The sequence below is a fragment of the Pinus tabuliformis genome, chromosome X (genome assembly GCF_031772625.1).
Source record: "Pinus tabuliformis cultivar Carrire ecotype Pingquan chromosome X, CPIR1, whole genome shotgun sequence".
In the NCBI taxonomy this organism is placed as follows: Eukaryota; Viridiplantae; Streptophyta; class Pinopsida; order Pinales; family Pinaceae; genus Pinus; species Pinus tabuliformis.
The window spans coordinates 7,872,784-7,884,937 of NC_142308.1; the positions used below are offsets into that span (position 1 = coordinate 7,872,784).

The window sequence follows — 12,154 nt, forward strand, 5'->3', positions numbered from 1 at the left end:
GATAATCATCCACTTGATAAATCGAGTTTTTCCACTTGGTTGAAGGAGATCATCCCAGATGAATAGCGCAAGGAAATAGGAGCTTGGAGGGCAAAGGAGAAGGCTTGGAGAGAAGCCAGGATTGCCAGTGAGCATCTTTGAGGATTGTGCTGAGAGATGGCTAGCTGTGAGAGCTAAGGCTTTGTATAATTCCTATGTATTTCCACCTTGTATGATAATACAGATAGTGGGGTTTTTAGCTGAGGTTTTTCCCAAAGTATTTTCATGTGTTTCATGTGCATTGATTCTTCTTCTTCTGGTTATATTGTTCAGCTTGATTCAGCTCGATCTTTAAGCTTCCGCAAATTGATAGTAGAAGTAGGTTATAGTATTTTGCTTAGGTTATATTACATTATCAGGTTAATCTATAGTCAGATTTTCTACATGGTCTTAGAGCGAGATTTATAGAGAATTTGCAGAATTTCTACATGGTATCAGAGCTATGAACAATATACTGAGAAGAGAATTCAAAGTTTGAAGTTTGGGGTTGCAGGTGCAAATTGAATTCATATCATACTTCAATTGAGATGGGACATTATGCGACTAATTTCCCATCGAAGAAGTCCAAGAAGGGATCCTCGAAAGGATCGGAAGGTGAGGCATTAGCCTCTCAGTTAGAAATGGACTTTACCCTCATCGCATGCATGGTGTCATCAATGATGGGTTGTGTCTAGTATATTGACAGTGGAGCCTCATTCCACATGACTAGTGATAAAAGTTTATTTAGTGCCTTGGAGGAGAAAGACCTCAAGATGCGCATAGAGGTGGGTGACAATAAAAGGTATAGTGTTTTAGGAGTGGGAACGATTGCTTTTCAGAGGGAGCATGAAGCTCCTCTCACCTTGACAGATGTGATGTATGTGCCTGGACTGAAGAAGAACTTGTTATCGATTGCAATGTTGGAGGACAAAGGCTACGATGTTGTCTTCAGTAAAGGAAAGGTGTTCCTAAGACACATAGCCATGGGTCAGACCAAGAGGATAGGGATTCGGGTGAAGAATCTCTATAAACTAGAGGTAGATGATTGTGCAGCATTGAGTACGAAAGCAGAATTGGTGCAAACCGAAGACATTAGTGAGTTGTGGCACAGGCGATTGGGCCATTTGCATCATGGGGCTTTGAAGATAATGCAGCCGATGTCTACAGAACTTCCCAAAGGTAAACTTGAGCAAATTGACACATGCAAAGGTTGTACCTTGGGAAAGTACACCAAGTCTTCCTTTCATGATCGAGACAGTCGAGCAAAGGCTATCTTAGAGCGAGTTCATACTGATGTGTGTGGACCATTCTCGACGGCATCCACAACGAAGCAAAGGTATTTTGTGATTTTCATTGATGATTATTCTCATAAATGTTGGATTTATTTCATGCAGAAGAAGGACCAAACCTTCACAAAGTTTTGTGAGTTCAAAGCTTTGGTCGAGAAAGAGTCAGGGAAGAAGATCAAGGCCTTGAGAAGTGAAAATGGTGGAGAATATGTCTCTCAAGAGTTTAGGACTTCTGTGCAGCGGAAGGAATTAAAGGGAGTTGACGGCACCTCATAACCCACAATAGAATGGGGTGGCCGAGAGGAAGAACAAAACTATTGTAGGGGCAGCACGGGCAATGCTGCATGACCAAGGCCTACCACTTCACTTGTGGGTTGAGGCATGCAACACAACAGTCTATTTGCAGAATAGAAGCTCGCATCGCATACTTCAGATGAAGACACCAGAGGAAGCTTTCTCCAGTAAGAGACCAGATGTGGGTCACTTCAGGATCTTTGGCTCATCAGTTTATTTCCATGTGACAAAGGATGCACGGAAGAAGCTTGAGCTGACAATAAAGTTGGGGATACTTGTGGGGTACACTGATACACCTCACAACTATCGGGTGTACTTGCCTACTAGTCAGAGGACAGTGGTTCGCAGAGATCTCAAGTTTGATGAGGAAGGCCATGCAAGTTTCCCTTGAGAGGGAGCTCCAACTATAGGGTGTGGAGGAACTGTTGGTTCCTAAGGAGGATGAGCCTCAGATTGATGCGGAGCAGCCACATGCTGAGGTTCCAGGAGTGGAAACATCCACTCAAGCAGAGTCTTGCAAAGGTGGATGGAAGCACACAAGAGAAGCTGACAGATTGTTGGAGGATGCGAGAGAGAATGTGGGAGCACCATTTTCTCAGCACAGACAGAGGAGGTCACCTTAGAGGTACACTGGATACATGGCCCTTGTTGGGGAATGTGTTGAGACCAATCCATCTTCCTTTGAGGAAGTAGTGCAGCAGTCGATTTGGGTTGATGTTATGGTGGAGGAGTATGACTTCATAGTTTGTAACAGTGTTTGGGACATGGTTCCGAGACCAGAGAACAAGTCAGTTGTGAGTTCTCGTTGGCTTTACAAGGTAAAGCACGCTACTGATGATGGGAGGATCATGTTGCTACAGTATAATTCCTTTCTTGTTGAGAGGGAGTGTTGAAATGTGGCAACAAGAATATTTCAATTTAATTTGTCCTTGAATTAAATTGTGAATTAAAATCGAATTTAGTCTTAACAACTACTTGGAAATAATTAATTAAGTTATTTTGACTTAATTAGTTGGAGAAATTCAAGTTAGAAGTCTTTCTGAAGTCATGCAAGAGTTATCCCTTAAATTAAGGAGATAAGATTGAGTTATATATGAGTTGTAATTAGTTAGCTCAGTTTACTGAGTTAAGTCCAATTAAATTAGTTTCAAACTATTTGAGGAACTAATAGAGAGTTAACAGTTAGTTGATGCATACATGCACTCAACTAGTGTACTCGAGTTAACTGAAGATTCTCTCATCAGTAACTCATGCATGTCTATTCTGAGAAAGACCCAGTTGAGCTAAACATCAAGGACAATGTACTATCAGTTGCATGTGTTTTCCTATAAAGAAAACTCATGCATGCAAAAGGATAACATCCTTGAGGATTGCACAATTCTGACAGGGTGTGAGATCAGTGTGTGAGATCAGGAGATCATCTAGTTGGTAAATCGAGTTTTTCCACTTGGTTGAAGGAGATCATCCCAAAGGAACAACGCAAGGAAATAGGAGCTTGGAGGGCAGAGGAGAAGGCTTGGAGAGAAGCCAGGATTTCCTGTGAGCATCTATGAAGATTGCACTGAGAGCTGGCTAGCTGTGAGAGCTTAGGCTTTGTATAATTCCTATGTATTTCCACCTTGTATGATAATACAGATAGTGGGGTTTTTAGTTGAGGTTTTCCCCAAAGTATTTTCATGTGTTTCATGTGCATTGATTCTTCTTCTTCTGGTTATATTGTTCAGCTCGATTCAGCTCGATCTCTAAGCTTCCACAAAGTGATATTAGAAGTAGGTTATAGAATTTTGCTTTGGTTATATTGCATTATCGGGTTAATCTACAGTCAAATTTTCTACACAGTCTTAGAGCGAGATTTATAGAGAATTTGCAGAATTTCTACAAGGGAGCCTAATCCTTAAGTCTTATCAAAATGGATCAAAGATGCTCCCATGAGATTTGGAACCAAGTGGAGGGAATAACATCCCACTGTGCCAACCACCCAATCATCCCATAAGAAAATAGTAGGAAACACATATTCTTAATCATAAAATCTATTATTATATAAAAATGAAACGCAATAAAAATAAACCTCTAATTTCCACAATAAATCATCATATCAACTATTAAACTTTTAAAATTCAACTCTGTGTATTTTAATTCTTCGCGAAATGAAATTCCAAAAGATTAATACTCAACATTAACCTCAACATCCCAATCTTATTAATTAATCTAAACATTATTATTTACTAATATTTACACATTATTGTGAAAGGGATGGAGAGGGACACCTGTTCAAATAAACCCCACAATAAAAAAAACACCTTTAACATAATTATTTTATATTAAAAAAAACTCTCTCAATCACTTTTAAAAATAATAAAAAAGTCTAATTGTAAAGTGAAAATGACCCTCTATGCTGACATGGAATGATTATCAACGTTAAAATTAAAAAACAAATAGTTTACTATGTTCAAGTAAAACAACTCATGTTCTGCCACAAGACTTCACATATTAAATAAATAAATAAAAATAAAAATAATATTAATATCCCCACTCATTATCACACTGTTTAATGTATTATTAATATTATATTTTCCACCTCACATATTAATAAAAAAAAAATCTAATAAAATAAAGGAAGCCCATTCGATTACGATGGCCGACTAACGTGGAAAGTAAAATTTAATGCCGGTGTCTGCGGGCCTAAATATAAAACCTCTTCATACTTTAATTCTAATTTTCACGTGGACATGATGCCACGTAACCTATTTATCTGGACCTAAATCGGAAAAATATTAAAAAAATGCATTTTTTATTTCTATTTTTCATGTCGATCTGTGGTGCCACGTTGCGCATTTATGAAGGAAGGTGCTAGCTGTAACGAGTCCACCTTGAACCGTCAGATCACCATACCATCCTCCATATCTGACACGTGTCCGAAAAGCCGATATGATCTGTCCTTGACCAACCACGCGATGAGTTAAAAAAATACATTCACACCAGCTTGATGGCAACCTTAACCCATGCCTAACCAATATACAGATCACACGTCCTATAAATACGACACGTAGGTAGCTGAGGTGGCATATTGAGTCGCTCCCTTGGCTTCTCCTCCGTCCGCTTCCTCAAGAAACAGCGATCAACTGTAAGGATTTGCGAGAGAGTTGGTCTGTTTTTGTCATATGGGTTTGCTTCACTGCTTTTTCCTGATCTGTTTTTAGGAAAATAGTTCAAACGTTTTGTCAATCTCAGCAAAGAATTTTATTTTTTGGTTGCTTAAATTGCCATTGCGGGTCAGTTTTTGCCAAGTAAACAATTGTCCAGGTGGCCTCTGCCATATCTCCAAAAAACCCAATTGGTTAAGGCCATCAATGTCAGCAAGGATCCAAAGCCTCTGAGGGTTTCAGACAACAGCGAACTCTGGCAGTTATTTCTGTTGAGGTATGTATTGTTATTTTTCACTCATGGCTAAATTTTAGAGGAAACTATTTGAATTGTATGCAGTATTGGATTGCATTGTTCTAGTGATATCAACATAAAAAGGGGTAAATGCCCATAGGCTGTTTCTCTGAGTTGAATTTCAGTAGGCTTGGACCATGATACTCACTTGTTGCAGTTCAAAATAAGTTTTTATTTTAGCTAGCCTGTGAATGGTGACGGCATGTGCCCTAGTATCACAGTTGAAATTTAGAATCTGCGGTTCTACTATATTGAGTTTCTCAGAGGAAGGAGGCCATTGAGCTTACCTTTCCAGAAAGATAGAAGTCATAGTAGTTAACTTCTAGTAAACTAGGTTTGGTGATTCTCCCTGTTTCAGAGATCAACTGGTGACCATGACGCTGTCAGAGGAGGTGCAAGTGAAGATTTTTTCTTAAATACTAGCTCTTCATTAAATAAGGGTTAACCAGAATGAGCTCTTTCATAGTATTGGCCTTTCATGAGGCAACCTTTTCGTAGGTAAGCGTTAATCATGCATAAGTCTGTTGAAGTATGGACTTTAAAAGCTTGCTTTTTCAACAGATAAGGGTCGATCAGGAAAAGCTTCTCTAAGAATCGATCTTGAAGGACCTGAAAGACCTTTCGAACCCATAAGATATTTCTAGGCTTTGCTTTTTGAACTATTGGCCTCTCAGGAACTACTCTTCCTGAGATCTCCCGCAATCTAGCAGATGATGGTGAGGATTTCTAGTATCTTACTTTTACTCCTGCATTGCCATTGGCTTTGCCGTAGTCTGCTGTTTGGTTTCTCTATAGAATAGAGGACGCCTTGTTCCTCATTCTTGTTTCGTCTTGGGATTCAAGACTATCACTTGTCTGCAAGTGATGACTTTACCTGGATCTTCTTCTGTTGTTTGGTAAATGACATGGAAGGACTATTAGGTCAAGGCTGGCTTGCCCCTTAGATATGATTATAATTAAATATTTAATGTCAATTGAGATCAAACATTGTCTATTGGACCTATTCTCAAGACCAGATGTGATGATTAGCAAGAACATTGTGACCTGATAAATGCCAAGCAAGAAAACTCAATGTGAGAAGGAGGAATTGAAGTGGATATAAATATTTGAGACAAATTCTATATGCGAAGCAACAAAAAAATGCTATGCAGTTTTATCTTTTCGTATGTTCGTTTCCTTTTCAACCAACACCTTGTGGGAAAACTCTTGGGCACTTCCCTGCAGTTGTGGATGGACTGGTTGCTAATGATTTTTAAATCTTGTTCCCAGTAATATATTACTGATCTATAAAATGGCTGATGATAGCTTCTCTTGGTGCCAAAAGCATGTTTGAATAACAAGAATGCATGGCTGTTTTGCCTTCATTTATGTTGTCTTCTTTTTTTGACATACACTGATGATATTCACCGTGTCTAATCAATGGAGTTTTATGCGCTTTTTCAGTAACTAAGTGATAGGCAATCGGGAACCCATCATAAGGCATTGTGTACTAGCGTATTCTATCTCTGAACTTCAAATCAGTAAGTGCCTGATTTAGCTATGGGAACTGTGGAAGGTGGAACACAGTCAAAGGCTACAAAACCATATTCCACGATGATGCAGGTAGGCATCACTTTTACATTGTAGCAAGAAATGCAGGTAAGACTTCTTCCCACATGTACTTAAGAAATAAAACTGATGTTATATTTATTTCCTAAATTCAGGAACAGCCAGCCACACCTGCATATCCTGACTGGACAGCAGCCTTACAGGTTTTCTCTTTTCAATCCTCATTTGTGGTGTTTATTGCATTTTTTGGTGTTTTCCTCTTTTGAATCAATTGTGGATACCTCCAAGTTGTCTAACAGCGTGCTTCATATGTAGGCATATTATGGTCCAGGTGTCACACCTCCTCCACCTTATTTTGCCTCCCAGGTTGCATCAGGGCCAACACCACCTCCATATGTGTGGGGAGGACAGGTAACAAGTGTTTGCAGTTTAAATCCTGTTTCTACAATAAGTATCTTATTAAAACTTCAACTATTATAAAGGATTGGTATCTTGATGTCTCAGCCATTAATGACACCTTATGGGACGACCCCTCCATTCGCTGCAGTGTATCACCATGGAGGAATCTACACACATCCTTCTGTGCCTCCGGTAACTTTTATCATCATGATTTATCTAAGAACATTTTTGTGCTTTTCATTGTGGTTAGTGTGGGTGACAGTGGCAGAGTGATGTTCCCCTAAATTCCAATTACCGACATATTGACATGTATTTAGTTGAATTTCTCTGTTTTAAATTTGCAGTCCCAATATGTGAATTATCATTAATGTTTCAAACATCATTTTCTTATGTCAAACACTAGGGTGCTAATTCATTCAATCAATACAGTGCGCCATCTGCTGGCAATCAAACAGAGGTTGCATTAGTAACTACACAAACTGTTGTAGATAGACATTTTGTGAATAATCGTATAGGACATTTGGTCATTCTATTATTGAATTTCTGCTATCATGGAAACTTCAATGAGGTTCTGATATTTATTTTCAATGGATATAGGTTTCAGTCCCTTCAGGCACTGAAACAGAAGCAAAGTCCTTGATGGGTAAAGGTCGAAGCTCAATAAAGAAGGTAAAAGGAAATTTAGAAAAACTTCAGATACTTAGTACAAAAGGAGGAACTGGGAAAGCATTGTCCAGTTCTACAAATGGTGCATTCCCACAGAGGTAGGTATTTGAAGCTGTTTTTTTTCGGTTAATTCTGATAGTATAACAATTCCATTTGGAATCCCTGGAATGAATCTTAGCTTAACTTATATTAAAGTGGAAATGGATTCTGGACTTTGAGTTGGAGTCCTATTAATATCCTTTATTATGGTTGCCTGTTATTTATCCAAGTAATTGCTGGTTGCAGTGGAGGCAGCGGTAGTGAAGGTTCAAGTGAAGGTAGCGAGGGAGTCAATTCACAAAATGTAAGTTCCTTCCATTTTATTTAGGTTCAAATTTTTGAAAATTAATTTTATTTGCTGTCTGGGTACTCTACCAAATATGTCTTTGCTGTTTTATATTAATTATCACTGCATTCTACTCTGTATACTTTTCAGGGATGCGAAACAGGTAGGGCAAGAAGCTTGGAACCACTAACCATTAATGGTATGTTTTAACTATCATGTATTACGGACCATTAATGGTATGTTTTAACTATCATGTATTACGGAATGCATTTAAAATTTTTTATGGCTATTCATGAATCCTGTTATCAGGGAATCTCCTGATTTCCAGACTAATTTAGTAATACTTTTTATTTTCCATTACAGTTAGATCACTAATAACTTCTAGAATATTTCACCTTGAAGGGATGTGTGCTTCCTTTTAGAAAGGTTGCGTTGTTCATGTTTGATATCTAGTCCTGAATCCTAATATTATCAATCTAGCTAATGGAGAAATTTAGTAACATTTGTTGATTTTCACGACAATGACAGGAACAAGTGCTACTGATGCCAATACTCTAGCATATAATGCCCAGGTTGGAGAAGCTAATACAACTGTAAATAGAAGCACAATGGCTTTGGTTCCACCAGCACCTGTTCCAGGAATGTCAACAGTTAGTCTACCTACTACAAATCTAAATATTGGAATGGGCATCTATAATGTGCCTGCCCAAGGATCTGTAACTCCTGTAAAAGGAAGACGGGGAACAACTAACAGTGTATCAACAATTGCTCCTGCAGCATCTCAACTCATTCCAGGTCATGATGGAGTGCCTTCTGAATTATGGGTCCAGGTATGCATACCAAGCTTTACCTTCTATGTATCATTCTATCTTGTATTGCATCAGGTTAATGGTGCTGTTGGCCATTCTGTGGTTGGCTGGTTAGTGAATATAAGCTGGATTTACTTGGGTCATCTTCCTATAGACTTGCTCAGACTTTTGGTGCTTGCTTTGTTTTCTTTATCAACTGTTTTGTGGGATGACAACCCTTCTTTCATCTTTTCTGGTTATGCACAATCCATGAAATATGATTTGATCACACTATCATTATATTCTCATATCCATCTTGTTCTTACAAGTCCTTTGAACATAAGTGCTTTTATTAAGAAGATTTAGATAGAAGTGGTCCACAGTCAATTATAACTCGAATAAGCTAAATCTCATTTGTAGGGCTCTTTAAGTAATAGATGGTTTAATGCATAATAACAGTTTTATCTGATATGAGGGCAGCATAGTTTGATGATATATACCAGAAGAGATTCAGAAGCAGGGAATATTTCCTGGCTGTATCTATGTAATAGGTGGGCACTCTGGTGTTTACCCCAACACATCAATTTGTCATTTCCTATTTCTTGGGAAAGTTTTCCTTTCATATTTCTGAAACTTCCGTGTGTATCCCCATTACATACAACTTAGGGTTTTGTATTTTTTTTTGCATTCACCTACAGTGTGACCTTTTTATTGTGAATTATTTCCAATATATTGATGAGCTTTAAATATGTTGAACTAAATAAGCTTGTACATGTCCTAAACGAGCCTGTGAAACAGGATGAACGGGAATTAAAACGACAGAAGCGTAAACAATCTAATCGGGAGTCAGCTAAACGCTCTCGAATGAAGAAACAGGTATAGACTTGTTCTTAGTATTTTTATCAGAGGCTTGCAGAGATAGAGAGGTAAAATCGTGAGACATGAACAGACAAAGTCTGTTGTCATTGTTTTATGAAAGCAGTAAATACTGTTCAATTGATACCCTGTCTGCTGTGCTGTGCTGTGCTAACACCGACTTCCATGAAACAGATGGAATGCGAAGAGTTGTCTGCAAAAGTTGAGACACTGACTTCTGAGAACATGGCACTCAGAAATGAAATAAATCTTATAGCAGAGGAATCTGAAAAGCTTGCTTCTGAGAATGAATCACTAAAGGTAACATATCTTTCGTGGTAGCGTAGACGAGTCAGTGTGGTTTATTGATCTTAGGATATGAAACTTTATTGACATTGTTGGATTATGTGAAACAGGTAATGTTGAGGAATTTTCAAAGAAAGGATAGAGTAGGAGATTCAGAAAGAAATGGTCCTAGAGAGACACAGTCACAGTTTATGCAGCAAGGAGGCAATGGCTATCCTCAAGTTCTATCTAAAATAAGCAATTTGAGTTCTAGCCAAAGAGATGAGCAAAGGGAGAGTGAGATGAGCGATTCAACTGGTAAATGTCATGCCGTATTGGAAGCAAATGTTCGATCTGATAGAGTGGCTGCAGGTTAAAGAGAGATCCTAGTTTGTAGGTTATGTTAGATGACAGTTTGTGTATACCAAACCGTTTTGTTTGTTTTGAGCTATCCTCATATCTCTGTAACTGCTTCACATGAACTTTCTTCTAGAGTAGGATCTAATACCCAGGAAAAAGATAATAATGAATGGCTGCTTAGAAAGTACTTCATCCAGATATACGATGATGAGCGTTCTTCTGGTAAAGGAATTGGCCCACCTTGGATTTGAATTGGGTCCAGGCATGGGAATCATCAGGTTAATTGTAACTTGCTGACCCTAGCTTTTAACTTTAGGGTCATATAATTTATGCATTGCCCCCCAGAGTTGCTGTAATATAGAATTGGGTTTGAACGTAAACAAGCTCCCCGTTAAAGAGTACCATGTTCCATCTGTATTCCATATTCAATGACTAGTATTTTAGATGATGCTTCTGTTATTAGTTGATAAATTTTTCATTGCCTAGTATTTTTAAATTGTGTTGTAAGAAGATTTTTTGAACCAGTTATTTTACTGAGATTAGCTGTGCATGGATTAAGCTGTTGGAATAACGAGGGCACTCACTCAGTACTGAATGTGATTATGTTTTGAATCAATGGCTTGCTTGTATATCGTAGTTAACATCGTGTTTCATGCATTATTTGTTTAAAGCACGCAGATGCAAATGTCAATCTAGGTGGATATGTTTGAGATCATCATGTATCACCAAATATCACCAAGAATATGCCTAACTGACATGTCTAGTATCTCGTTGATTGTACTACAAATATGTCTTGTTCTGTTTTTAAGAACATTGCAGCAACAAGAACTTCATGACAAGAGTGGGGGTGTGTGCATGAGTACTGAACAATTAGCCATAACATTAGATCAACATTAACAAATTCATCACTATAGCAGTAAATTCAGCACTAATTTATAGCAGTAAATTCAGCACTAATTATGAGTAGCTTGACAACATAATTCAGAGAGTCTTTAGAGAACTCAACAACCATAACAGCAGGTAAAATACTCTTAAATTATACTCTTAAATTATTGCGCTGAGCATTTTACAGCTTAGTATAATGTGTAAGGCTGTTTGTCCGTGTTAATATTGGCTCATTAAAAAAAATTAAATAATTGTATAAATAAAAATTTAATATTTAATATTGACAAATTAAAAAAAATTAAATAATTGTATAAATAAAAATTTAGTGTCAGCTCATAAAAACCTTTAAATAAATAAACAATTATAAATCTATTAACCCAACACAGTTCCATCATTATTAACCCAACACAGTTCCATCATTATTATTCACATGAGCTAAATTTGTGTTAGCTGCTCGCTTTGTGTTCTCTGTGCTCTGCACTTACAAGTAAATTCGCTACACAGTAGGAAAAAAACAAATATACGAACATGAAAAAACAACTGTAAAAGATCATTGAGTATGTAAATTAACAAAAGTGATTTTTATACATGCTGCTCCATGTAGAGTCAAGAGACTAAATAAATCTAAGACGATTGATTAAGGAATTGGCACTTAATCAGAAGCTCGATCATTTGAATTCTGAAATATAGTCACACTCAGACTTATGTATGTAAAGTGTTCACTTAGACTTATGTATGTAAATTGTTCACTTTAACAAAAAGTAACGGAACAATGTCATTCAACATTCAACACTACACTGGGTATAAGGAGAGGACTGAGCTGGAATTAGTGAAAAAAAATATGGATGAAATAAAATTACACATGGATGTAAAAATGGAATATCTATCTCAATGCATGTTTCACAGATAGCAAGGAACGAGTGAAAAATATGGATGAAACAAAACTACACATGGATGTCAAAATGGAATATCTACCTCAATGCATGTCTCACAAATAGCAAGGA

The 12,154-nt window shown here is 37.5% G+C and overlaps 1 protein-coding gene across 1 annotated transcript; it reads left to right on the forward strand.

Annotated features, from left to right (window-relative positions):
- The first annotated feature begins 4,677 nt into the window (after positions 1 to 4,677).
- LOC149138013 (G-box-binding factor 1-like) lies at positions 4,678 to 10,405 on the forward strand. The gene is made up of 12 exons (XM_089446876.1): positions 4,678 to 5,021; positions 6,483 to 6,641; positions 6,743 to 6,790; positions 6,903 to 6,998; positions 7,092 to 7,178; positions 7,584 to 7,750; positions 7,938 to 7,995; positions 8,128 to 8,176; positions 8,506 to 8,807; positions 9,564 to 9,641; positions 9,816 to 9,941; positions 10,037 to 10,405. The coding sequence occupies exons 2-12, from the start codon at positions 6,579 to 6,581 to the stop codon at positions 10,280 to 10,282; spliced, it is 1,320 nt and encodes a 439-aa protein (XP_089303002.1). The 5' UTR covers positions 4,678 to 5,021; positions 6,483 to 6,578; the 3' UTR covers positions 10,283 to 10,405.
- Positions 10,406 to 12,154: the final 1,749 nt, after the last annotated feature.